Source organism: Pseudophryne corroboree, chromosome 1, assembly GCF_028390025.1.
Source record: "Pseudophryne corroboree isolate aPseCor3 chromosome 1, aPseCor3.hap2, whole genome shotgun sequence".
NCBI classification, from domain to species: Eukaryota; Metazoa; Chordata; class Amphibia; order Anura; family Myobatrachidae; genus Pseudophryne; species Pseudophryne corroboree.
This window is the reverse complement of record NC_086444.1, coordinates 18,476,136-18,501,674: the sequence shown is the minus strand read 5'-3', so window position 1 is coordinate 18,501,674 and position 25,539 is coordinate 18,476,136. Positions and strand designations below refer to the sequence as shown.

Below are 25,539 nucleotides of genomic sequence, written 5' to 3'. Positions count from 1 at the left end.
CCCATAGACTGTAAGCTCCACTAGGGCCGGTACTTATGTTAAGGTAGGTACACACTATGCGATAGGCTCTATGAGCGATATCGCATCGTTTTTCCCCTCCCAGGCCGGGCCGCCGACATGGTGCATACAAACTATGAGATATCAAAAGCAATTTCGTACGGTGTGGTCATGGCGCGGCCGGCCCGAACACGATATAGTCAGATTGAGCTGCATGTACAGGCGACACCGGGGGTCGGGAGCGCGCATCGGCAGTCGCTGGCAACAGACACACTGGGCCATATTGTAAACAATATCACTCAGGAGGGTAAAAATGAGCGATATTGTTTACAAAATCGCCTACTGTGTACCGACCATTACACTATTATATAACGCCCTAAGCTGCTGCAACAGAACAGACCAACCAATTAGAAGGACCACTGCGCTGAAAGCAGGGGAGACTGTGGCCCGCAGGGAGGGGGCGGACCCAGGAGATCCGGCATATAACCCGTCCAATTTACTAGTGACTAAGGGGCTGAGTCTGCTAGATGTGCCGGGTCGCAGCGGCTGCGTGTGACATCACGCAGCCGCTGCGGCTCACCCCAGCAACAGCCCGAACACGCCTGCGTTGTCCGGACCGCGCCCCGTCAACGGCGTTCTAACGCCGTTGACACGCCCCCTCCTGCCCCGCGCACACCTCTGCCTGTCAATCAGGCAGAGGCGATCGAAGCCCGGAGATGCTATTAGCATCTCACTGGGTCTCCCGGGGTGCGCGGACGCACTCCACAAAGGGATTCAGACTGCGATCGCTCCCGCTGCATCAATCCAGTCTGAATTACCCCCTATATCTGGACTGTCTGTGGACCGCGTCTGACTATACTTGGACTGTCTGTGGACCGCGTCTGACTGTACCTGGACTGTCTGTGGACCGCGTCTGACTGTACCTGGACTGTCTGTGGACTGCATCTGACTATACCTGGACTGTCTGTGGACCGCGTCTGACTATACCTGGACTGTCTGTGGACTGCATCTGACTATACCTGGACTGTCTGTGGACTGCATCTGACTATACCTGGACTGTCTGTGGACCGCGTCTGACTATACCTGGACTGTCTGTGGACTGCATCTGACTATACCTGGACTGTCTGTGGACCGCGTCTGACTATACCTGGACTGTCTGTGGACTGCATCTGACTATACCTGGACTGTCTGTGGACCGCGTCTGACTATACCTGGACTGTCTGTGGACTGCATCTGACTATACATGGACTGTCTGTGGACCGCGTCTGACTATACCTGGACTGTCTGTGGACTGCATCTGACTATACATGGACTGTCTGTGGACCGCGTCTGACTATACCTGGACTGTCTGTGGACTGCATCTGACTATACCTGGACTGTCTGTGGACTGCATCTGACTATACCTGGACTGTCTGTGGACTGCATCTGACTATAACTGGACTGTCTGTGGACTGCATCTGACTATACCTGGACTGTCTGTGGACTGCATCTGACTATACCTGGACTGTCTGTGGACTGCATCTGACTATACATGGACTGTCTGTGGACCGCGTCTGACTATACCTGGACTGTCTGTGGACTGCATCTGACTATACATGGACTGTCTGTGGACCGCGTCTGACTATACCTGGACTGTCTGTGGACTGCATCTGACTATACCTGGACTGTCTGTGGACTGCATCTGACTATACCTGGACTGTCTGTGGACTGCATCTGACTATAACTGGACTGTCTGTGGACTGCATCTGACCATGCCTGGACTGTACCTAAATACTGTATATACGTGGAACGTATCTGTCTATAACTGTCAGAGAATAACACTGATGACTTAGTGCATGTGAGCCCCACGTTATCGCTATGCCCCTCACTGGACGCTGACACACATTAAACATAAAAAGTGGAGTTTGGAATGAATTCAGACGGAATCAGTTTCTCTCCTGGGCCTGTGCAAATACCACCTAGGAGAAAGTGTTCCCATGGGTCAGCGAAGTGCTAGCTCAGAGGTCAGGAATGAAGGTATGAAATTCCGGCATGAAATGACTCATGTAGAGACTAAGGGGGACATTTACTAAGCAGTGATAAGAGCGGAGAAGTGAGCCAGTGGAGAAGTTGCCCATGGCAACCAATCAGCACTGAAGTAACAACTATAATTTGCATACCATAAAATGATACAGAGCTGCTGATTGGTTGATGGGGCAACTTCTCCACTGGCTCACTTCTCCGCTCTTATCACTGCTTAGTACATGTCCTCCTAAAGAACTGCAGAAATATCATGGACAGGTTCTAGAGAGAGGATCGGTGCTGCCCGGGGCATGGATGATCCTAAAGGTGAGATGAACCGTTTTGGGGAGGAAGCTGGACCCGCTAAGCCGAGCAACACCTTGGCCAGTCAGGATCTGCGTCTCGTTGTCTACCTGACATTACTACTGCATCCAATATTTGGGATCATTGCTCCTATGTAACAGATCACGTAGACAGGATTTTTAAGGATGACAAAGGACAGATAAGTAAAACACCAAATACAATGTTCCTTCATTATTGATCCATCCTGCGTTTCACTAAAATACTGCGCAGACTGGAGGACACAATAAATACACGGTGGCGTCACATCATTATGACCACCTCCTAAATGTGCCGTGCGCTGGCTTGGTGGGTATATAAGGTGTGCGCTGGCTTGGTGGGTATATAAGGTGTGTGCTGGCTTGGTGAGTATATAAGGTGTGCGCTGGCTTGGTGGGTATATAAGGTGTGTGCTGGCTTGGTGGGTATATAAGGTGTGTGCTGGCTTGGTGGGTATATAAGGTGTGTGCTGGCTTGGTGGGTATATAAGGTGTGTGCTGGCTTGGTGGGTATATAAGGTGTGTGCTGGCTTGGTGACTATATAAGGTGTGCGCTGGCTTGGTGGGTATATAAGGTATGTGCTGGCTTGGTGGGTATATAAGGTGTGCTCTGGCTTGGTGGGTATATAAGGTGTGTACTGGCTTGGTGGGTATATAAGGTGTGTGCTGGCTTGGTGAGTATATAAGGTGTGCGCTGGCTTGGTGGGTATATAAGGTGTGTGCTGGCTTGGTGGGTATATAAGGTGTGTGCTGACTTGGTGAGTATATAAGGTGTGTGCTGGCTTGGTGGGTATATAAGGTATGTGCTGGCTTGGTGGGTATATAAGGTGTGCGCTGGCTTGGTGGGTATATAAGGTGTGTGCTGGCTTGGTGAGTATATAAGGTGTGCGCTGGCTTGGTGGGTATATAAGGTGTGTGCTGGCTTGGTGGGTATATAAGGTGTGTGCTGGCTTGGTGAGTATATAAGGTGTGTGCTGGCTTGGTGGGTATATAAGGTGTGTGCTGGCTTGGTGGGTATATAAGGTGTGCGCTGGCTTGGTGGGTATATAAGGTGTGTGCTGGCTTGGTGACTATATAAGGTGTGCGCTGGCTTGGTGGGTATATAGGGTGTGCGCTGGCTTGGTGGGTATATAAGGTGTGCGCTGGCTTGGTGGGTATATAAGGTGTGCGCTGGCTTGGTGGGTATATAGGGTGTGCGCTGGCTTGGTGGGTATATAAGGTGTGTGCTGGCTTGGTGAGTATATAAGGTGTGTGCTGGCTTGGTGGGTATATAAGGTGTGTGCTGGCTTGGTGGGTATATAAGGTGTGTGCTGGCTTGGTGAGTATATAAGGTGTGCGCTGGCTTGGTGGGTATATAGGGTGTGCGCTGGCTTGGTGGGTATATAGGGTGTGTGCTGGCTTGGTGGGTATATAAGGTGTGTGCTGGCTTGGTGGGTATATAAGGTGTGTGCTGGCTTGGTGGGTATATAAGGTGTGCGCTGGCTTGGTGGGTATATAGGGTGTGCGCTGGCTTGGTGGGTATATAAGGTGTGTGCTGGCTTGGTGGGTATATAAGGTGTGCGCTGGCTTGGTGGGTATATAAGGTGTGCGCTGGCTTGGTGGGTATATAAGGTGTGTGCTGGCTTGGTGGTTATATAAGGTGTATGCTGGCTTGGTGGTTATATAAGGTGTGTGTTGGCTTGGTGAGTATATAAGGTGTGCGCTGGCTTGGTGGGTATATAGGGTGTGTGCTGGCTTGGTGGGTATATAAGGTGTGTGCTGGCTTGGTGGGTATATAAGGTGTGCGCTGGCTTGGTGGGTATATAGGGTGTGTGCTGGCTTGGTGGGTATATAGGGTGTGTGCTGGCTTGGTGGGTATATAAGGTGTGTGCTGGCTTGGTGTGTATATAAGGTGTGTGCTGGCTTGGTGGGTATATAAGGTGTGTGCTGGCTTGGTGGGTATATAAGGTGTGCGCTGGCTTGGTGGGTATATAAGGTGTGCGCTGGCTTGGTGAGTATATAAGGTGTGCGCTGGCTTGGTGGGTATATAAGGTGTACGCTGGCTTGGTGAGTATATAAGGTGTGCGCTGGCTTGGTGGGTATATAAGGTGTGCGCTGGCTTGGTGGGTATATAAGGTGTACGCTGGCTTGGTGAGTATATAAGGTGTGTGCTGGCTTGGTGGGTATATAGGGTGTGTGCTGGCTTGGTGAGTATATAAGGTGTGTGCTGGCTTGGTGGGTATATAGGGTGTGTGCTGGCTTGGTGAGTATATAAGGTGTGTGCTGGCTTGGTGGGTATATAGGGTGTGTGCTGGCTTGGTGGGTATATAAGGTGTGCGCTGGCTTGGTGGGTATATAGGGTGTGTGCTGGCTTGGTGAGTATATAGGGTGTGTGCTGGCTTGGTGGGTATATAGGGTGTGTGCTGGCTTGGTGGGTATATAAGGTGTGCGCTGGCTTGGTGGGTATATAGGGTGTGTGCTGGCTTGGTGAGTATATAGGGTGTGTGCTGGCTTGGTGGGTATATAAGGTGTGTGCTGGCTTGGTGGGTATATAAGGTGTGCGCTGGCTTGGTGGGTATATAGGGTGTGTGCTGGCTTGGTGAGTATATAGGGTGTGTGCTGGCTTGGTGGGTATATAGGGTGTGTGCTGGCTTGGTGGGTATATAAGGTGTGCGCTGGCTTGGTGGGTATATAGGGTGTGTGCTGGCTTGGTGGGTATATAGGGTGTGTGCTGGCTTGGTGGGTATATAAGGTGTGTGCTGGCTTGGTGGGTATATAAGGTGTGTGCTGGCTTGGTGAGTATATAAGGTGTACGCTGGCTTGGTGAGTATATAGGGTGTGTGCTGGCTTGGTGGGTATATAGGGTGTGTGCTGGCTTGGTGGGTATATAGGGTGTGTGCTGGCTTGGTGGGTATATAAGGTGTGCGCTGGCTTGGTGGGTATATAGGGTGTGTGCTGGCTTGGTGGGTATATAGGGTGTGTGCTGGCTTGGTGGGTATATAAGGTGTGTGCTGGCTTGGTGGGTATATAAGGTGTGTGCTGGCTTGGTGGGTATATAAGGTGTGTGCTGGCTTGGTGAGTATATAAGGTGTGTGCTGGCTTGGTGAGTATATAAGGTGTGTGCTGGCTTGGTGGGTATATAGGGTGTGTGCTGGCTTGGTGGGTATATAGGGTGTGTGCTGGCTTGGTGGGTATATAAGGTGTGTGCTGGCTTGGTGGGTATATAAGGTGTGTGCTGGCTTGGTGGGTATATAAGGTGTGTGCTGGCTTGGTGAGTATATAAGGTGTACGCTGGCTTGGTGAGTATATAGGGTGTGTGCTGGCTTGGTGGGTATATAGGGTGTGTGATAGGCCGTCTGCACACAGATCACTCGTGCTGTCACTGGTAAAAGCGGTGATTTATCGGAGTTGCAGAATGGGATGATTATCAGCTTTCGGGCCACGGGTGGCGGTATTTCTGACACAGCGCAGTGTGTGACCTGTCCGCGTGCTGCTGTGGTGAGGGTGTATTGTGACTGGACAAATGGCACCACTGCGAATAACCGACGTGGAAACTGCAGAGCGCACCACGTGCCATTGATGTGAGAGGTGAACGTCGGCTGTGAAGGTGCGTGGGGGCCGACCGAAACGCTACAGCGGAGCAGCTCACCGTCACAATGACCCTGGGGGCTGCCAGATGTGTGTGTCACATGACAGCTCAGCCCGTCTAGCTGCTGTCCGTGCCGCACACGGCGGTTACTCTGGCTATTAGCTGGTGTCATAATAATGTGACTCCGCCGTCTATGAATATCTGATCAGGAAAACCAGCTACAGAAGCGAGACTTTTCTCATTGGGGCAACCAAAGCATAAATCTCTCCGTGTGAGGCAGATAGAGGCCCCGTTATCACTGGGGCCCAGATAATCAGTTTACGTAAGATGCGCCTCTCACCAGATGCCTGAATTCTAAGGAAGTTCTGGAAAGTGTCCAAAAGTTTTGTTTCCAGTGAGGAGACTTTGCTGGCGCACTGATCACAGAACCCCTGGTGGCTGGACTGTATGGGTCACAGATGCAGGGCCCTCCGAACACCCAGGAAGGATCAGGATACGGGTACAGAGAAGCCTGGGAGATGGGATCAAGAGCAGAGCGGGAGGAATGAGAACCTGTGTGTGGGAGGCAATGGAAGCTCAGTAGCTGCAATATGAATCTTGCGGCCTGGCTTTAAAGATCCACAAAATATCACATGAACAATATAACACATGAATAGTGCGCGGGAGCCTGCAGAGTATTATAACCTGGGTTCGTTTTTAACGCTTTTACTATAGAACAGATCTAGGCGACTGGAAAACAGCATCTGGCAGAGGAAATCCCACATTCCCCGCTGTAAACACTGGCACCACTGGAATACATCTGCTGGGGCCCAGTACAACTGGTTCCCGGTGATCAGTGCAGGCAGGCACAACGCTGTGACATGCGGCGCTAGTGCCATAGTCGGGTCCCGCCAGAAATAGCCCCCGATTCACTAGGAGCACCTCCGAGTGCTGTAATAGTGCAGAGAAATATTGCTGTGCTGGGGCTAATCCCAGGGAACCAATTGTAACGGCTCTCAGCAAATGCGCTGCAGGAGATGGGAATCCTCTTGGGGCAAAAGACTGCCACATGTTCTACTGGGGGTCACAGGCCGGGGAAGTGTTCTACTGGGGGTCACAGGCAGGGGAAGTGTTCTACTGGGGGTCACAGGTCGGGGAAGTGTTCTACTGGGGGTCACAGGCAGGGGAAGTGTTCTACTGGGGGTCACAGGCAGGGGAAGTGTTCTACTGGGGGTCACAGGCAGGGGAAGTGTTCTACTGGGGGTCACAGGCAGGGGAAGTTTTCTACTGGGGGTCACAGGCAAGGGAAGTGTTCTACTGGGGGTCACAGGCAGGGGAAGTTTTCTACTGGGGGTCACAGGCAGGGGAAGTTTTCTACTGGGGGTCACAGGCAAGGGATACCTTCTACAGGGGGTCACAGGCCGGGGAAGTCTTCTACTGGGGGTCACAGGCAGGGGAAGTCTTCTACTGGGGGTCACAGGCAAGGGAAGTCTTCTACTGGGGTTCACAGGCAGGGGAAGTCTTCTACTGGGGGTCACAGGCCAGGGAAGTCTTCTACTGGGGGTCACAGGCCGGGGAAGAGTTCTACTGGGGGTCACAAGCCGGGGAAGTGTTCTACTGGGGGTCACAGGCAGGGACAGTGTTCTACTGGGGGTCACAGGCAGGGAAGTGTTCTACTGGGGGTCACAGGAAGGGGGTGTGTTCTACTGGGGGTCACAGGCAGGGAAAGTGTTCTACTGGGGGGTCACAGGCAGGGACAGTGTTCTACTGGGGGTCACAGGCAGGGAAAGTGTTCTACTGGGGGTCACAGGCAGGGACAGTGTTCTACTGGGGGTCACAGGCAGGGAAGTGTTCTACTGGGGATCACAGGCAGGGAAAGTGTTCTACTGGGGATCACAGACAGGGGAAGTGTTCTACTGGGGGGTCACAGGCAGGTACAGTGTTCTACTGGGGGTCACAGGCAGGGAAAGTGTTCTACTGGGGGTCACAGGCAGGGACAGTGTTCTACTGGGGGTCACAGGCAGGGAAGTGTTCTACTGGGGGTCACAGGCAGGGAAAGTGTTCTACTGGGGGTCACAGGCAGGGGAAGTGTTCTACTGGGGGTCACAGGCAGGGGAAGTGTTCTACTGGAGGTCACAGGTAAGGGAAGTGTTCTACTGGGGTCACAGCCAGGGAAGAGTTCTACTGGGGGTCACAGGCAGGGAAGTGTTCTACTGGGGGGTCACAGGCAGGGACAGTGTTCTACTGGGGGTCACAGGCAGGGAAAGTGTTCTACTGGGGGGTCACAGGCAGGGACAGTGTTCTATTGGGGGTCACAGGCAGGGAAAGTGTTCTACTGGGGGTCACAGGCAGGGACAGTGTTCTACTGGGGGTCACAGGCAGGGAAGTGTTCTACTGGGGATCACAGGCAGGGAAAGTGTTCTACTGGGGATCACAGACAGGGGAAGTGTTCTACTGGGGGGTCACAGGCAGGTACAGTGTTCTACTGGGGGTCACAGGCAGGGAAAGTGTTCTACTGGGGGTCACAGGCAGGGACAGTGTTCTACTGGGGGTCACAGGCAGGGAAGTGTTCTACTGGGGGTCACAGGCAGGGAAAGTGTTCTACTGGGGGTCACAGGCAGGGGAAGTGTTCTACTGGGGGTCACAGGCAGGGGAAGTGTTCTACTGGAGGTCACAGGTAAGGGAAGTGTTCTACTGGGGTCACAGCCAGGGAAGAGTTCTACTGGGGGTCACAGGCAGGGAAGTGTTCTACTGGGGGGTCACAGGCAGGGACAGTGTTCTACTGGGGGTCACAGGCAGGGAAAGTTTTCTACTGAGGGGTCACAGGCAGGGACAGTGTTCTACTGGGGGTCACAGGCAGGGAAGTGTTCTACTGGGGGTCACAGGAAGGGGGTGTGTTCTACTGGGGGTCACAGGCAGGGAAAGTGTTCTACTGGGGGGTCACAGGCAGGGACAGTGTTCTACTGGGGGGTCACAGGCAGGGAAAGTGTTCTACTGGGGGTCACAGGCAGGGACAGTGTTCTACTGGGGGTCACAGGCAGGGAAGTGTTCTACTGGGGGTCACAGGCAGGGAAAGTGTTCTACTGGGGGTCACAGGCAGGGACAGTGTTCTACTGGGGGTCACAGGCAGGGAAGTGTTCTACTGGGGGTCACAGGCAGGGAAAGTGTTCTACTGGGGGGTCACAGGCAGGGACAGTGTTCTACTGGGGGGCACAGGCAGGGAAAGTGTTCTACTGGGGGGCACAGGCAGGGACAGTGTTCTACTGGGGGACACAGGCAGGGACAGTGTTCTACTGGGGGTCACAGGCAGGGACAGTGTTCTACTGGGGGTCACAGGCAGGGACAGTGTTCTACTGTAGGTCACAGGCTGGGGGAGTATTCTACTGGAGGTCACAGGCTGGGGCAGTCTGCCGCCGGGGGAAGGGGGGTCACAGGCAGGGGAAGTCTTCTACTGGGGGTCACAGGCAGGGACAGTGTTCTACTGGGGGTCACAGGCAGGGACAGTGTTCTACTGTAGGTCACAGGCTGGGGGAGTATTCTACTGGAGGTCACAGGCTGGGGCAGTCTGCCGCCGGGGGAAGGGGGGGTCACAGGCAGGGGAAGTCTTCTACTGGGGGTCACAGGCAGGGACAGTCTGCCGTCGGGGCAAGGGGGGGGCCACAGGCTGGGGCAGTTTACTATTACAGGCCATTATTACGTATGAGAATGTCCCCAGGCCCATACGTCTGACACATCTCCAATCTCTCACTCGTTTTGTGTTCAGCCGGCTTCTATGATTTAGGTGCTATGGACGAGACAGGGATTATCAGGGATTATCAAAAACAAAGTATGCCCTTTTATACATCCAGTAAAATATCAGATTGTGACACAGAGAAGCTGCAATAAATGGTTCCATAGTATGTGGATGCACATTTACCTATATACGTCCATATTCATGTAATGCACTTTCATGGCAGCGGTAGTACAGTATAGAAAGTGTATCCTGCCAGTATACTGGACAGGATTTCTGGATGTGCCTACGTGCTGCCCACATTTGCACTCCTTGCAGCCTAACATTCAGAAGGGCACAGAGAGTATCTGCAACAGCTTCAACGTTCTACCAATATCTGCTTAATACCGCTATTAATAGCACCTATGCAATAAAGGGATTAAAGCGCCCTTGCTCCAAGGTTAGTAAACTACAGGTCTAATTCAGAGATGTGCGTAAACTCGATGATTACTGTCCATACGTCGCAGATGTTCTGGATCTGCGCATGTGCGGAACCGGGTCTGGTGTGTCGCTCACAGTGGAACAAGCGTTGCAGTATGATTGACATTCTGTTGGTATATGTGGGCGCCAACCGGCAGCGTTACAGAAAACCTGAGATTTACTCAGATGACCGATGTTCACAAACATCGGGCCTGACTCCACATGTCGCAAAGTACCGATGTTCGTCGTCGGAAGCAAAACGGCTGCAGACATCAATTGATTGCCAGTCTGCAGCCACGTGGGGGTGGCGAATACCTCTGTTTTCCCTCAGTTTTGGGGGAAGCCAGGCTCTGTTTTTTCCAACAGAGATTTCCTGGCCTCTCTGTAGGAGCTGGGGCGGCCGGCTTCCCTGACCCCATGTGTCACGCAGCCGGCCGACGGAGTCACAAGTGATCCGACGCTACATGTACTAGACGCCTCCTGCTGCATTACCATACCTATGTGCATCGCTGCTGCTGCTGCCATGCCCCATCCAACCACACCTGCACCAGGCCCAAGATCCGATGCTGTGCACTCAGACGCAGCATGGGAATAGAGAAGCCGGCAGCCCGCCTTCTGCAGCATTAGCATATTACGGCACAGCCGCCGCGTACAGAGATGCCGTGGGGCTGTGTGAGCTGCGTCCGTCTCTGAATCTGGAACAAGTGAGCAATTCTTTTCTTCCAATCTCTAAGGATGTTACCTAATTATATGCTGCTAGAATAACTCCTCATACTTCAAGTAGGACTTCTGCCTGGCATGACTGGTGGAACATGATATGTGAGAGATAGATTGCGAAGACTGAACTCTCCCGAAGAACATCTGTAACCACAGAGACAATCCGTGCAGTCCACAACACTGTAATTGGACAACTCAATCATAAACAGACAACCACGGACAGGTAAAGTTACATGTGCGCGGTTTATTGTAAAGCACTAAGACCCTGTGGTCCCGGCTCGCTTAGAACATTGGCCGAGACATGTAAATAACACGGTCTATTTCCCAAGCACGTATGACTAACCCAACGAGCTGCAGCTGTATCTGGAATCAGGACTATTGTACGATAACACTTCTATACTAAGCGTGTTAATGACCGCCAAACAAGTGTGACCCACCTGCTGCCATGGAACATCCATATAAATAGCCGGAACACTCTGCCCTTCCAAACACAGGAGAGAGGCCTGCCATTGTATCATATAACTGGCTGCCCCACCTGTGTATTATAACCCTCTCTAGACCTTTGTCCAGAAAGCAGACTCGACATCCAACAAGCTTCCTGGCATGGGGCGGATTATCTAGTGACCCGGTCATATAGAGTCCCGGTACTGATATCTTTGGTCTGATTCTGGCTTAGCCATTGTTATAGCTGTCTCCACTGCAAGTACACAATGGATGCCCTTTGAAGGACCGGCTTTTAGCAGACCTCATACATGGTCAGTCTGTCCTCCCAAGTTTACAGTAGCTGCTCCGAGATTTGTCAATGCTGTTCCGGCTCGCAGTATCATAGTCAATAAAACGGTTTCAATAATCCTGAAAGAGGAATTTCATAAATAGGAATATTATGAAACAGCGGATATGATAAGAGGGGAATAACAAAGTCAGCGACGGGCGTTCTGCTCACCTTCCTTCCTGCACCCACAGGACGGTCATCAATCAATCAGTAAGATGATCTACGAGTCATAGACAGGCGTCAGACACACCAGAATAAGAAACACATTAAGCTTCCACTGCTCCCATAGTCACCTCAAACCAATTCTAGTTACCACTATCCACCACAAACCACCTCTAAACACCATAAGTCACTTCTAGTCACAGCTATCCACCACAAACCAACTCTAGTCACCACTTTCCAACATAAGCCACATCTAGTCACCACTAGCCACCTCAAGCCACCGCTATTCACCTTTAGTCAACACAAGCCACTTCTAGTAACCACTATCCACCACCTCTAGTTACCATAAGTCCCTTCTAGCCACCACTAGCCACCTCTAGTCGCCACATGCCACCGCTATTCACCCTTAGTCACCATAAACTACTTCTAGTCACCACTATCCACCACAAGCCACCTTTCGTTACCACTAGCCACCTCAAGCCACCCCTAGTTACAATAAATCATCACAAACCACCTCTAGTCGCCACAAGCTACCCCTAGTAACCAGAAACTACCCTTATAGTGACAAGTCATCATAAACCACCTCTAGTCACCACAAGCTACCTCTAATCATCGCTATACACCATAAGCCACATCTAGTCACCACTACCCACCTCTAGCCATCACAAATCATCACAAGACACCTCTAGTCACCACTATCCACCATAAGTCACATCTAATCACCACTACCCACCTCTAGCTACCCTTAATCACCACAAGCCACCTCTAGACATCAATAGTCCTCTCTAGTCACCACTATCCACCATAAACCACATATAATCACTATCCACCTCTAGTCACCACAAGCCACCTCTAGCCACCCTTAATCACCACAAGCCACTTCTAGTAACCACTATCCACCACCTCTAGTTACCATAAGTCCCTTCTAGTCACCACTAGCCACCTCTAGTCGCCACATGCCACCGCTATTCACCCTTAGTCACCATAAACTACTTCTAGTCACCACTATCCACCACAAGCCACCTTTCATTGCGTTTAGCCACCTCTAGTAACAATAAATCATCACAAACCACCTCTAGTCGCCACAAGCTACCCCTAGTAACCAGAAACTACCCTTATAGTGACAAGTCATCATAAACCACCTCCAGTCACCACAAGCTACCTCTAATCATCGCTATACACCATAAGCCACATCTAGTCACGACTACCCACCTCTAGCCATCACAAATCATCACAAGACACCTCTAGTCACCACTATCCACCATAAGCCACATCTAATCACCACTACCCACCTCTAGTCACCACAAGCCACCTCTGGCCACCCTTAATCACCACAAGCCACCTCTAGACATCAATAGTCCTCTCTAGTCACCATAAGCCACCGCTAGTCACCACTATCCATCATAAACCACATCTAATCACCACTACCCACCTCTAGTCACCACAAGCCACCTCTAGCCATCCTTAATCACCACAAGCCACCTCTAGATCAATGGTCCTCTCTAGTCACCATAAGACACCTCTAGTCACCACTATCCACCATAAACCACATCTAATCACCACTACCCACCTCTAGTCACCACAAGCCACTTCTAGCCATCCTTAATCACCACAAGCCACCTCTAGATCAATAGTCCTCTCTAGTCACCATAAGACACCTCTAGTCACCACTATCCACCATAAACCACATCTAATCACCACTACCCACCTCTAGTCACCACAAGCCACCTCTAGCCATCCTTAATCACCACAAGCCACCTCTAGATCAATAGTCCTCTCTAGTCACCATAAGACACCTCTAGTCACCACTATCCACATCTAATTACCACTACCCACCTCTAGTCACCACAAGCCACCCCTAGTCACCACAAGCCACCTCTAGACAACAATAGTCCTCTCTAGTCACCATAAGACACCTCTAGTAACCACTATCCACCATAAACCACATCTAATCACTACTACCCACCTCTAGTCACCACTATCCACCATAAACTACATCTAATCACCACAAGCCACCTCTAGCCACCCCTAGTCACCACAAGCCACCTCTAGACATCAGTAGTTCTCTCTAGTCACCATAAGCCACCTCTAGTCACCATTGATAGTCTACACAAGCCACCGCTAGTATTGTCAGCAGATGTAAAACGGCAATTATTTTTTTGCCCGCAGAATAGGACATTTATAATCCAGTGTTTAAAACTTCCCATAGGTTTTATCTAAACTCCACTTTTCATACTGTAGCTTCTTCTCTGACATGTCAGAGTTATTTGTCTCTATGTAATACAGTGTTTAGAGAGCTGCTACCAGCTGCCTGCTCCAGGGGCACATACAATGAATTCCGCAGCTGACAGATTTATAGTCTCCTGCAACATAGTAACCCCTGAAGGGAAGTGTGAACTATGCACAGCCGGGATCGCAGGGAGCAGAGCGCTACAGAAAGCCGGGATCGCAGGGAGCAGAGCGCTACAGAAAGCCGGGATCACAGGGAGCAGAGCACTACAGAAAGCCGGGATCACAGGGAGCTGGCACTACAGAAAGCCGGGATCACAGGGAGCAGAGCACTACAGAAAGCCGGGATCACGGGGAGCTGGCACTACAGAAAGCCGGGATCACAGGGAGCTGGCACTACAGAAAGCCGGGATCACAGGGAGCAGAGCGCTACAGAAAGCCGGGATCACAGGGAGCAGAGCACTACAGAAAGCCGGGATCACAGGGAGCAGAGCACTACAGAAAGCCGGGATCACGGGGAGCTGGCACTACAGAAAGCCGGGATCACAGGGAGCTGGCACTACAGAAAGCCGGGATCACAGGGAGCAGAGCGCTACAGAAAGCCGGGATCACAGGGAGCAGAGCACTACAGAAAGCCGGGATCACAGGGAGCTGGCACTACAGAAAGCCGGGATCACAGGGAGCTGGCACTACAGAAAGCCGGGATCACAGGGAGCTGGCACTACAGAAAGCCGGGATCACAGGGAGCAGAGCACTACAGAAAGCCGGGATAACAGGGAGCTGGCACTACAGAAAGCCGGGATCACAGGGAGCTGGCACTACAGAAAGCGGGATCACAGGGAGCTGGCACTACAGAAAGCCGGGATCACAGGGAGCAGAGCACTACAGAAAGCCGGGATCACAGGGAGCAGAGCACTACAGAAAGCCGGGATCACAGGGAGCACAGCACTACAGAAAGCCGGGATCACAGGGAGCTGGCACTACAGAAAGCCGGGATCACAGGGAGCTGGCACTACAGAAAGCGGGATCACGGAGCACAGCACTACAGAAAGCCGGGATCACAGGGAGCAGAGAACTACAGAAAGCCGGGATCACAGGGAGCAGAGCACTACAGAAAGCCGGGATCACAGGGAGCAGAGCACTACAGAAAGCCGGGATCACAGCACTACAGAAAGCCGGGATCATAGGGAGCAGAGCACTACAGAAAGCCGGGATCACAGGGAGCAGAGCACTACAGAAAGCCGGGATCACAGGGAGCAGAGCACTAAAGAAAGCCGGGATCACAGGGAGCTGGCACTACAGAAAGCCGGGATCACAGGGAGCACAGCACTACAGAAAGCGGGATCACGGAGCACAGCACTACAGAAAGCCGGGATCACAGGGAGCACAGCACTACAGAAAGCCGGGATCACAGCACTACAGAAAGCCGGGATCACAGCACTACAGAAAGCCGAGATCACAGGGAGCAGAGCACTACAGAAAGCCGGGATCACAGCACTACAGAAAGCCGGGATCACAGGGAGCAGAGCACTACAGAAAGCCGGGATCACAGGGAGCAGAGCACTACAGAAAGCCGGGATCACAGGGAGCTGGCACTACAGAAAGCCGGGATCACAGGGAGCAGAGCACTACAGAAAGCCGGGATCACAGGGAGCTGGCACTACAGAAAGCCGGGATCACAGGGAGCAGAGCACTACAGAAAGCCGGGATCACAGGGAGCTGGCACTACAGAAAGCCGGGATCACAGGGAGCAGAGCACTACAGAAAGCCGGGATCACAGGGAGCTGGCACTACAGAAAGCCGGGATCATAGGGAGCAGAGCACTACAGAAAGCTGGGATTAAAGGGAGACGGCACTACAGAAAGCGGGATCACGGAGCACAGCACTACAGAAAGCCGGGATCACATTCCCAGGGTACTCTGCACACATGAACTGCACATTCCCACAGAGCTCTGCATCAAGGATGACACAGGGAGCTCTGCATCAGGGATGACACAGGGAGCTCTGCATCAGGGATGATGACATAGGGAGCTCTGCATCAGGGATGATGACACAGGGAGCTCTGCATCAGGGATGATGACACAGGGAGCTCTGCATCAGGGATGATGACACAGGGAGGTCTGCATCAAGGATGACTCCGGGAGCTCTGCATCAGGGATGACACAGGGAGCTCTGCATCAAGGATGACACAGGGAGCTCTGCATCAAGGATGACACAGGGAGCTCTGCATCAAGGATGACACAGGGAGCTCTGCATCAGGGATGACACAGGGAGCTCTGCATCAGGGATGACACAGGGAGCTCTGCATCAGGGATGATGACACAGGGAGCTCTGCATCAGGGATGATGACACAGGGAGCTCTGCATCAAGGATGATGACACAGGGAGCTCTGCATCAGGGATGATGACACAGGGAGCTCTGCATCAAGGATGACACAGGGAGCTCTGCATCAGGGATGACACCGGGAGCTCTGCATCAGGGATGACACAGGGAGCTCTGCATCAAGGATGACACAGGGAGCTCTGCATCAAGGATGACACAGGGAGCTCTGCATCAGGGATGACACAGGGAGCTCTGCATCAGGGATGACATAGGGAGCTCTGCATCAGGGATGACACAGGGAGCTCTGCATCAGGGATGATGACACAGGGAGCTCTGCATCAGGGATTATGACACAGGGAGCTCTGCATCAGGGATGATGACACAGGGAGCTCTGCATCAGGGATGATGACACAGGGAGCTCTGCATCAAGGATGACACAGGGAGCTCTGCATCAGGGATGACACCGGGAGCTCTGCATCAGGGATAACAGAGGGCTCTGCATGAAGGATAACAGAGGGCTCTGCGTTAGAGACGGAGCGTTACAGGCTAGGTATAACTGACTGGAAAGTGTCTACAATAGGTCCCTCTGATTTTTCCACCATCTCATTCCTTTACACACCCATATTTAACCCTACGACTGCTCCCGCACTGGCACTGAGAGGGTTACAGCCCCTGAGTCTGTATACATGAAGCAGAGCAGGTATGAGTGGCCTCCAGTGTTTATAATGATTAATCCTCCTATGTGTAACCAGTCCCAAATCCAGCTTCCATGTACGGGCAGAGAGCGAGATCCCAGCGCTCCAAGTAAAGGCAGAAATGTCACCCGGCGCCATACAGATGAGGCACAGGAGCCCCCGCAGGTGTCAGAGGCGGACGGCGCCCCCTATGGAGAGATAACTGTATTACTGCACAATAATGTACTAAGGGGGTAATTCCAAGTTGATCGCAGCAGGAAATTTTTTAGCAGTTGGGCAAAACCATGTGCACTGCAGGGGGGGGGGGGGGGGGGGGCAGATGTAACATGTGCAGAGAGAGTTAGATTTGGGTGTGGTGTGTTCAATCTGCAATCTAATTTGCAGTGTAAAAATAAAGCAGCCAGTATTTACCCTGCACAGAAACAAAATAACCCACCCAAATATAACTCTCTCTGCACATGTTATATCTGCCCCTCCTGCAGTGCACATGGTTTTGCCCAACTGCTGAAAAATTTCCTGCTGCGATCAACTTGGAATTACCCCCTAAGAACGCCATCCTTCTGTTGTACGGGGATCCGGCCGCTGCAGGTGTTACAATGGCATAAAGGGTTACCACAACTTTTCTACATTATTAGGCGGATTTACCACAATGAAGCATACAGTACAAAGAGCCTGATGTATCAACGCGGTGTCCCTGCTGTCACGGTGCCCATTCCGTATGGCAATATTAGATTCAGACCATTTTGAAAAATGCTTTATTATTTGAATAAAGCATTATATAATGTATATGGGTTTTTACGCCTTTTTGAAAGGAAGATTTTTGTACTTTATTACATTCTATATTGAAAATGCCCCATCTACGCAGGCGACACCTCATGACATTATTATACTGTGTACCAATAGGGTAATGTCACTTTACCGTCACCTGCGGAATCTCATTCCGCTAATCTGCCGCTATATAAACCACCATGGGCCTGACGGCAGCGTCTGGGTGGGATATGGGTACGGCTGGTTTGTATTTGACCCCGGTGGGTGACATAATAAAGAGTGTCCCCATCATTCATCCTCACCTCTACAATCTGCCGGCTGGATGGGACACGGCATGAGGGGGAAATGACACATTCCATCCCGTCTCTGGGGGGCCATCAGCTCACATCAGTCACCGTCCCGCTACATCAAAGCTCTCATTATGGCTGTCCTCTCACTGAGCCGCCGTGACTCAGACACATGAACTTGAAAGTGAAAGGAGACTGGTAACCCTTTCATACTGGGGAGGGGGGAGCACCATTACCCCTCAGCCGGAGGGCTCCAAACAAGCATATAATGGGTCTGATTCAGCGCTGGACGCAGTGGCAATGTCGGACGCAAGCGGACAATGGGGGTCATTCCGAGTTGTTCGCTCGCTAGCTGCTTTTAGCAGCTTTGCACACACTAAGCCTCCGCCTACTGGGAGTGAATCTTAGCTTTGCAGAATTGCGAACGAAAGATTTGCAGAATTGCGAACGAAAGATTTGCAGAATTGCGAATAGACACTTCTTTGCAGTTTCCGAGTAGCTCGAGACTTACTCTGCCACTGCGATCAGTTCAGTCCTTTTCGTTCCTGGTTTGACGTCACAAACACACCCAGCGTTCGCCCAGACACTCCCCCGTTTCTTCAGACACTCCCGCGTTTTTCCCAGAAACGGCAGCGTTTTTTCACACACACCCATAAAACGTCCAGTTTCCGCCCAGAAACACCCACTTCCTGTCAATCTCACTCCGATCACCAGAACGAAGAAATATCTTCGTTAAGCCGTGAGTAAAATACCTAACTTTTTAGCAAATTTACTTGGCGCAGACGCACTGCGAACATTGCGCATGCGCAGTTTGCGACTTATCGCACCGATGCGAAGAAAACTAACGAGCGAACAACTCGGAATGAGGGCCAATGTTTTCAGTCTGCGCATGCAGTACGCACTGGGACAATGATACCGCTCAGAGACGCAGAGAGTGTATAATTTTCAATGACGCACCTGGGAGGTAACAAGAGGGGAGTCTAGCCAGACCTGTGCGTGTCGCGGGTGCACGCGCGACAGTGGCGGTGTCTAAAGACGCAGTACCACTGACACAGGAGGCCATGTTCAGACATAGGACTGCTGCAAGCTCCGATTTAGCACTGCAGGGGCGTCTCAGGAGGCTCGGAATCTGGTGCGGTATTAGCATAAAAACCGCAACGCGGTTGCGGAAAAAGCCGGAGCCAATACTGCATCAACGTGGACCTCAGAATCTGACGCAATATGTCCTGGACGCAGCAGAAGAGGCGGCATAGCCCACGGAGACTGGCCCAGGACGATATAATAAGGGAACCGGTCTTGCTGGGTAACACTTTTTTGGGGGGCCAAAAAATATACATGATTAGGGGGTAATTCAGAGTTGATCGCAGCAGCAAATTTGTTAGCAGTGGGGCAAAATCATGTGCACTGTAGGGGGGTCATTCCGACCTGATCGCACGCTAGCTATTTTTTGCAGAGCTGTGACCAGGTCAAAACTCTGCAAAACTGCGCATGCGTATGCACCGCAATGCGCAGGCGCGTCGTACGGGTACAAAGCGAATCGGTGCTGGGCGATGGATTTAACAAAGAATCCATTCGCACAGCCGATCGCAAGGAGACTGACAGGAAGAAGGCGTTTGTGGGTGTCAACTGACCGTTTTCAGGGAGTGGTTGGAAAAACGCAGGCATGTCCAAGTGTTTTCAGGGCGGGTGTCTGACGTCAATTCCGGCCCCGGACAGGCTGAAGTGATCACAGCGGTTGAGTAAGTTCTGGGCAACTCAGAAACTGCACAAAACTTTTTTGTACCGCTCGGCTGCACATGTGATCGCACACTTGCAAAGCAAAAATACACTCCCCTATAGGCGGCAACTATCTGATCACAGCGCTGCAAAAAATAGCTAGCGAGCGATGAACTCGGAATTACCCCCCATGTGCACTGCAGGGGGGGCAGATGTAACATGTGCAGAGAGAGTTAGATTTGGGTGGGGTGTGTGCAAACTGAAATCTAAATTGCAGTGTAAAAATAAAGCAGCCAGTATTTACCCTGCACAGAAACAATATAACCCACCCAAATCTAACTCTCTCTGCACATGTTATATCTGCCCCACCTGCAGTGCACATGGTTTTGCCCAACTGCTAACAAATTTGCTGCTGTGATCAACTCTGAATTACCCCCTTAGTGTCTGAGTTATTCAGCTTGGTGCATGTGCACCATTATTAGCACCTAACGTTGTACAATATATTGCATTTCAATAACACTCTACACACTATTAAAAGGCACCTGTCACCCACAAACACTGGAGGGGGCCACCCATGGGCCGAAACAAAATGAATCAGAAAACCGTTTGCTAGGAACCAGTGACATCACTCAGTCATGATGATGTAAGCATAGCATGATGTCAAGGTCCCAACTTGCGAACATCATGTTTTTACTCTGTTTTAAACTGCGTTATTCTAAAGTGCCTCATGCCTCAGTAATGTCACTGGTTCCTAGTGAACTCTTCAGCTGGATTCTCATAGTGCCTCACACCTCAGTGGTTTCACTGGTTCCTAGTGAATTAATTAGCTGCATTCTCATAGTGCCTCACACCTCAGTGGTGTCACTGGTTCCTAGAGAATTAATTAGCTGCATTCTCATAGTGCCTCATGCCTCAATGGTGGCCACTGGTTCCTAGTGAACTGATCAGCTGCATTCTTATAGTGCCTCAGACCTCAATGGTGACCACTGGTTCCTAGTGAACTGATCATCTACATTCTTATAGTGCCTCACACCTCAATGGTGGCCACTGGTTCCTAGTGAACTGATCATCTACATTCTTATAGTGCCTCACACCTCAATGGTGGTCACTGGTTCCTAGTGAACTGATCAGCTGCATTCTCATAGTGCCTCACACCTCAATGGTGGCCACTGGTTCCTAGTGAACTGATTAGCTGCATTCTTATAGTGCCTCAGACCTCAATGGTGGTCACTGGTTCCTAGTGAACTGATCAGCTGCATTCTTATAGTGCCTCAGACCTCAATGGTGGCCACTGGTTCCTAGTGAACTGATCATCTACATTCTTATAGTGCCTCACACCTCAATGGTGGCCACTGGTTCCTAGTGAACTGATCATCTACATTCTTATAGTGCCTCACACCTCAATGGTGGTCACTGGTTCCTAGTGAACTGATCAGCTGCATTCTCATAGTGCCTCACACCTCAATGGTGGCCACTGGTTCCTAGTGAACTGATCAGCTGCATTCTTATAGTGCCTCACACCTCAATGGTGGCCACTGGTTCCTAGTGAACTGATCATCTACATTCTTATAGTGCCTCACACCTCAATGGTGGTCACTGGTTCCTAGTGAACTGATCAGCTGCATTCTCATAGTGCCTCACACCTCAATGGTGGCCACTGGTTCCTAGTGAACTGATCAGCTGCATTCTTATAGTGCCTCAGACCTCAAAGGTGGTCACTGGTTCCTAGTGAACTGATCAGCTGCATTCTTATAGTGCCTCAGACCTCAATGGTGGCCACTGGTTCCTAGTGAACTGATCAGCTGCATTCTTATAGTGCCTCAGACCTCAATGGTGGCCACTGGTTCCTAGTGAACTGATCAGCTGCATTCTTATAGTGCCTCAGACCTCAATGGTGGCCACTGGTTCCTAGTGAACTGACTAGCCATTGTGGATCGGCGCACACTGTGTGCATGAGACGGCCACACGTAATCCGATGGTGATGAGAGTATTATAAGCAGCAGTTTCTGCAGTAAGTTGTATTATATCCCCTGTGCTTGCCTTTGGCTCTCCATTCCGATACCGTGTCCTTCTATTTCCACTAGACATGTAATCATAGGATATAATGGCCCGGGTCCCCGTAGGGCAGCGGCCCGTCACACTTATATTATTCCTATACTATAAAAACAAATCCTAAACCCCGGCAGCAGCTGGTTCACATCTACGCGGCATTTAGAAAGTGATTAGGCTTTGTTCATAATGGAAAAAAGAAAGTGTTTATTTAAACTTTCCCTTCACTGAAGATGTAAATGTAGCAGAGTGGGCGCCATTGTCGGGCGGCTAGGATATGGCGTCATGCATCGTATCGGGAGATCTGCTTATTGTATAGGGTGATAGAACATTCAACATAACACACAAAATGGTCAACAACGTCATTTACTACAGGTGGAGATGTCTGAAAATGGAATCCATTTTATTGAATGTCACCAGCCTGATGGCGGGGAACATGTTCAATCGTGAGCCGCCCCCAATTACAGTGTGAGGTGATAAATTATTGTCCCCCATCTGCAGGTTGAGAGTCGCGCTCCAGGTTCACCGTTTCACTCCCCGCGATAAGTCTAGCGTCACACATGACTTCAATTAGCGGGAACACATTTGTCCTTTGCTGATATTACCCTATCCTACTTTGGGGTCAATTCATGAAGCAATGAAAAGGATGGAGAAGTGGAGAAGTTGCCCATGGCAACCAATCAGCACTTATGTAACATTTATAATTTGCATACTATACAATTGTACGGAGCAGCTGATTGGTTGCCATGGGCAACTTCTCCACTGGCTCACTTCTCCACTCTTTTCATTGCTTCATGAATAGACCTTTGGGGGGTATTCAATTGTTTGAAAGTCAGTTGGGAGTCTGTTTTTTCCTGTCTATTAGATAGGAAAAAACGGACGGGATCCAGCCTGAAGATCGACAGTGTCTAGGTCAACAATGTTTAGGTCGACCACCATAGGTCGACAGGGTTTCTAGGTCGATATGTGCTAGGTTGACAGGTCAAAAGGTCAAAATTAGTTTTTCACAATTTTTTTCTTTTTTTGAACTTTTTCATACTTAACGATCCACGCGGACTACGATTGGAACGAAGCGAGCCATGTGAGGGGACACGGTGCACTAATTCGGCTTCCCAGTCACTGTACGCAGAGAACAACACCAAAAATAAATAAATAAATCATGTCGACCTTTTGACCTGTCGACCTAGCACGTCGACCTAGAAACCCTGTCGACCCAGTGACTGTTGGCCTATAGTGATCTACCTAAACATTGTCGACCTAGACCGTGTCGATCTAATGATCCACACCTAAAACAGACACCCAACCAACATTTCAAACAATTGAATATCCCCCTTTGTGTCTTCCATTACCCTGTGTTTCTGGTCTTGGCGTATCCACATATACGTAGGGAAACGCTGCGCTCATGCGTGTGATCTAAAACAATATTGCTGATTAATTAGCATAAAATAAATAAACATCACTCAACACATTCTTGCAATACAAACAAGTCCCTGCAACGGGAGTCTAGGCTGGCGGAGCAATTATTGTACAAAGCAGGATGGCGGCTGTGAGACGGACGCCTGACATACTGTAGCACACAATAGACCCCCGCGCGGTCACCCCGCCGCAGAACATGAATGTATATATATATATACATAATCCCGCAGAGAACGGCCTGCTGCGGAGTAACCCACGTGTGCCACCTTTATTGTATTTGGGGGCGGCTGTTATGTCCACGCTGCAATAAATAAAATTAAGGTAAGGACCCAGGTCTAGGCCTTGGAGATAGATAAAGTAGCAACCAACCAGCTCCTACCTGTCATGTTACAGGCTGGGTTTGCAAAATGACAGTTAGGAGCTGGTTGGTTGGTGCTGTATCTCGCTCAGTGGCTTGGTACATCTCCCCCAAAGAAAGCCGTAGAGTCAGGGCTCCAGGATTCTGAATAACGTGTAACCAGGCCAATCCTGTGCTAGACAGAACGCAGGGGGGCGTACAGGGGGTCACTGGCGGCCTCCTGCCCTGCACTGTGCCACTTTCCGTGTTATTCTGGTGGCAAAACCCTCCCCTAGGACATACGCAAGTTATTACCGCCAATACGGTAACGATGTAACTCCCGCAGGCGCTGTGATCATCGCAATGTGCTCACATGTTATATATACCTCATTATAGAGCATCATACCCCATGATATAATGGCATATCCCAGAGACAGGCAACCGGTGGCACTCCAGCTGCGGTGGAACTACACATGCCAGCATGCTCTGCCACAGTTTTGCTGTTAGGGCATGCTGGAATGTGTGGTTGTCACAGGTTGCCTACCCATGTCATATCCTATTATGTCACATAATATTACATTATGGGGGGGGGGGGGGTATCAAACCTTCTAAAGATTGAAGAAGAGGGCAGGAGGAGGAGTTTCCCTTAGCAACCAGTCTGAGGGGGACATTTACTAAGCAGTGATAAGAGCGGAGAAGTGAGCCTGTGGAGAAGTTGCCCATGGCAACCAATCAGCTGCTCTGTACAATTGTATAGTATGCAAATTAGAAATGTTACTTCAATGCTGATTGGTTGCCATGGGCAACTTCTCCACTGGCTCACTTCTCCACACTTTTCACTGCTTCATGAATAGACCCCTTAATTTTATAGACTGTGCTAGATAAATGACAGTTATAGGATGATTGGTTGCTATGGGCAACTTCTCCACTTTTTCTCTCGCTCTCAGTCACTGATACAGTACCCAGGGGTCAAAGTTGCCCCTCTAGTGACTGCAGTGATATATGGAGGAACTCCGGGATACAGTGCCGGTAACTTCATCCAGAGACAGGAAATCTATGGAGGATAAATATAAAGGGAGGGCGGAAATCCATCAATCACAACATAACATTACAGTAGCCCAAACGCATGGAGAACGCGGTGCCAAGTGTTACGCGTAACCCTGCAACGTCTGACAACAACATTGTCCACAACAAAGACTAGCGAATAACCTGAGCGCATAGAGATGTATTAAGGTGGTTGGGGGGGAGGGGAGGGGGGGTGTTACGGCAACTCCGTGACCAAAATAAATAGATAAAACCTAATTTGTCAGGATATTCCTGGAACAGAACGCGAGACAACTTTTTATAACTATTTACATCAAGTTTTCCGGCCTCGTGTTTGTATGCTGTTTACTGGCGACCTCCCTTGGGTCTCACCCATTGGCGGCCGACGCCAGGACGCATAGAGAAAGGACCATGGCGCTGTATAATATCCGTAACACCACCAGGTCGTAGGCATCCAACGCACAGATCTCACCAAACTGAGCCGGGAGAATCTGCAAAAGGACTAGGCCTACAGGACATGTTTGTCAGATTGCATCGCTGCACTGCGGCCCGTCTAATGCTTTACAAGTTATTCTGGTGCATTACCATCGATGAAAGAACTTGCTGTCTTTTGCAATATGGCGGTTTGTACCTTTAACATTACAATCATCCAGAGGGCGAGTTATGTCGTGGTGAGATTGATTGAGGCGTGATTCTGGTAGGCGTGCCATGGCGAATTAAAACTTGCAGGAAATACACTTTCGCAAAATCGCAACCTATGGCTATTACCTCCCCCCATTGGGGGTCATTCCGAGTTGATCGCTAGCTGCATTTGTTCACAGAGCAGCGATCAGGCTAAAAAATGGCAGTTCTGCGCATGCATATGCGGCGCAATGCACACGCGCGATGTACGGGCACAACAAACGATGTCGTTTTACACAGGGTCTAGTAATGCATTTCAGTCGCACTGGTTG

General features: G+C 50.6%; 1 protein-coding gene across 2 annotated transcripts in view; it reads right to left on the bottom strand.

The window, feature by feature from the left end:
• LOC135053777 (interleukin-11 receptor subunit alpha-like) overlaps nt 1-25,539 on the bottom strand; it is a 239,034-nt gene that overhangs the window by 188,328 nt on the left and 25,167 nt on the right. Inside the window, exon 1 of one of the 2 annotated variants that reach the window (XM_063957503.1) lies at nt 18,040-18,133. The exons of the other annotated variant lie outside the window; for it this stretch is intronic. Within the exon in view, the coding sequence (XP_063813573.1) occupies nt 18,040-18,096 (57 nt within the window). The 5' untranslated portion in view covers nt 18,097-18,133. Of the gene's footprint in view, nt 1-18,039; nt 18,134-25,539 lie in introns of those variants that run through there. 2 annotated transcript variants of the gene reach the window in all.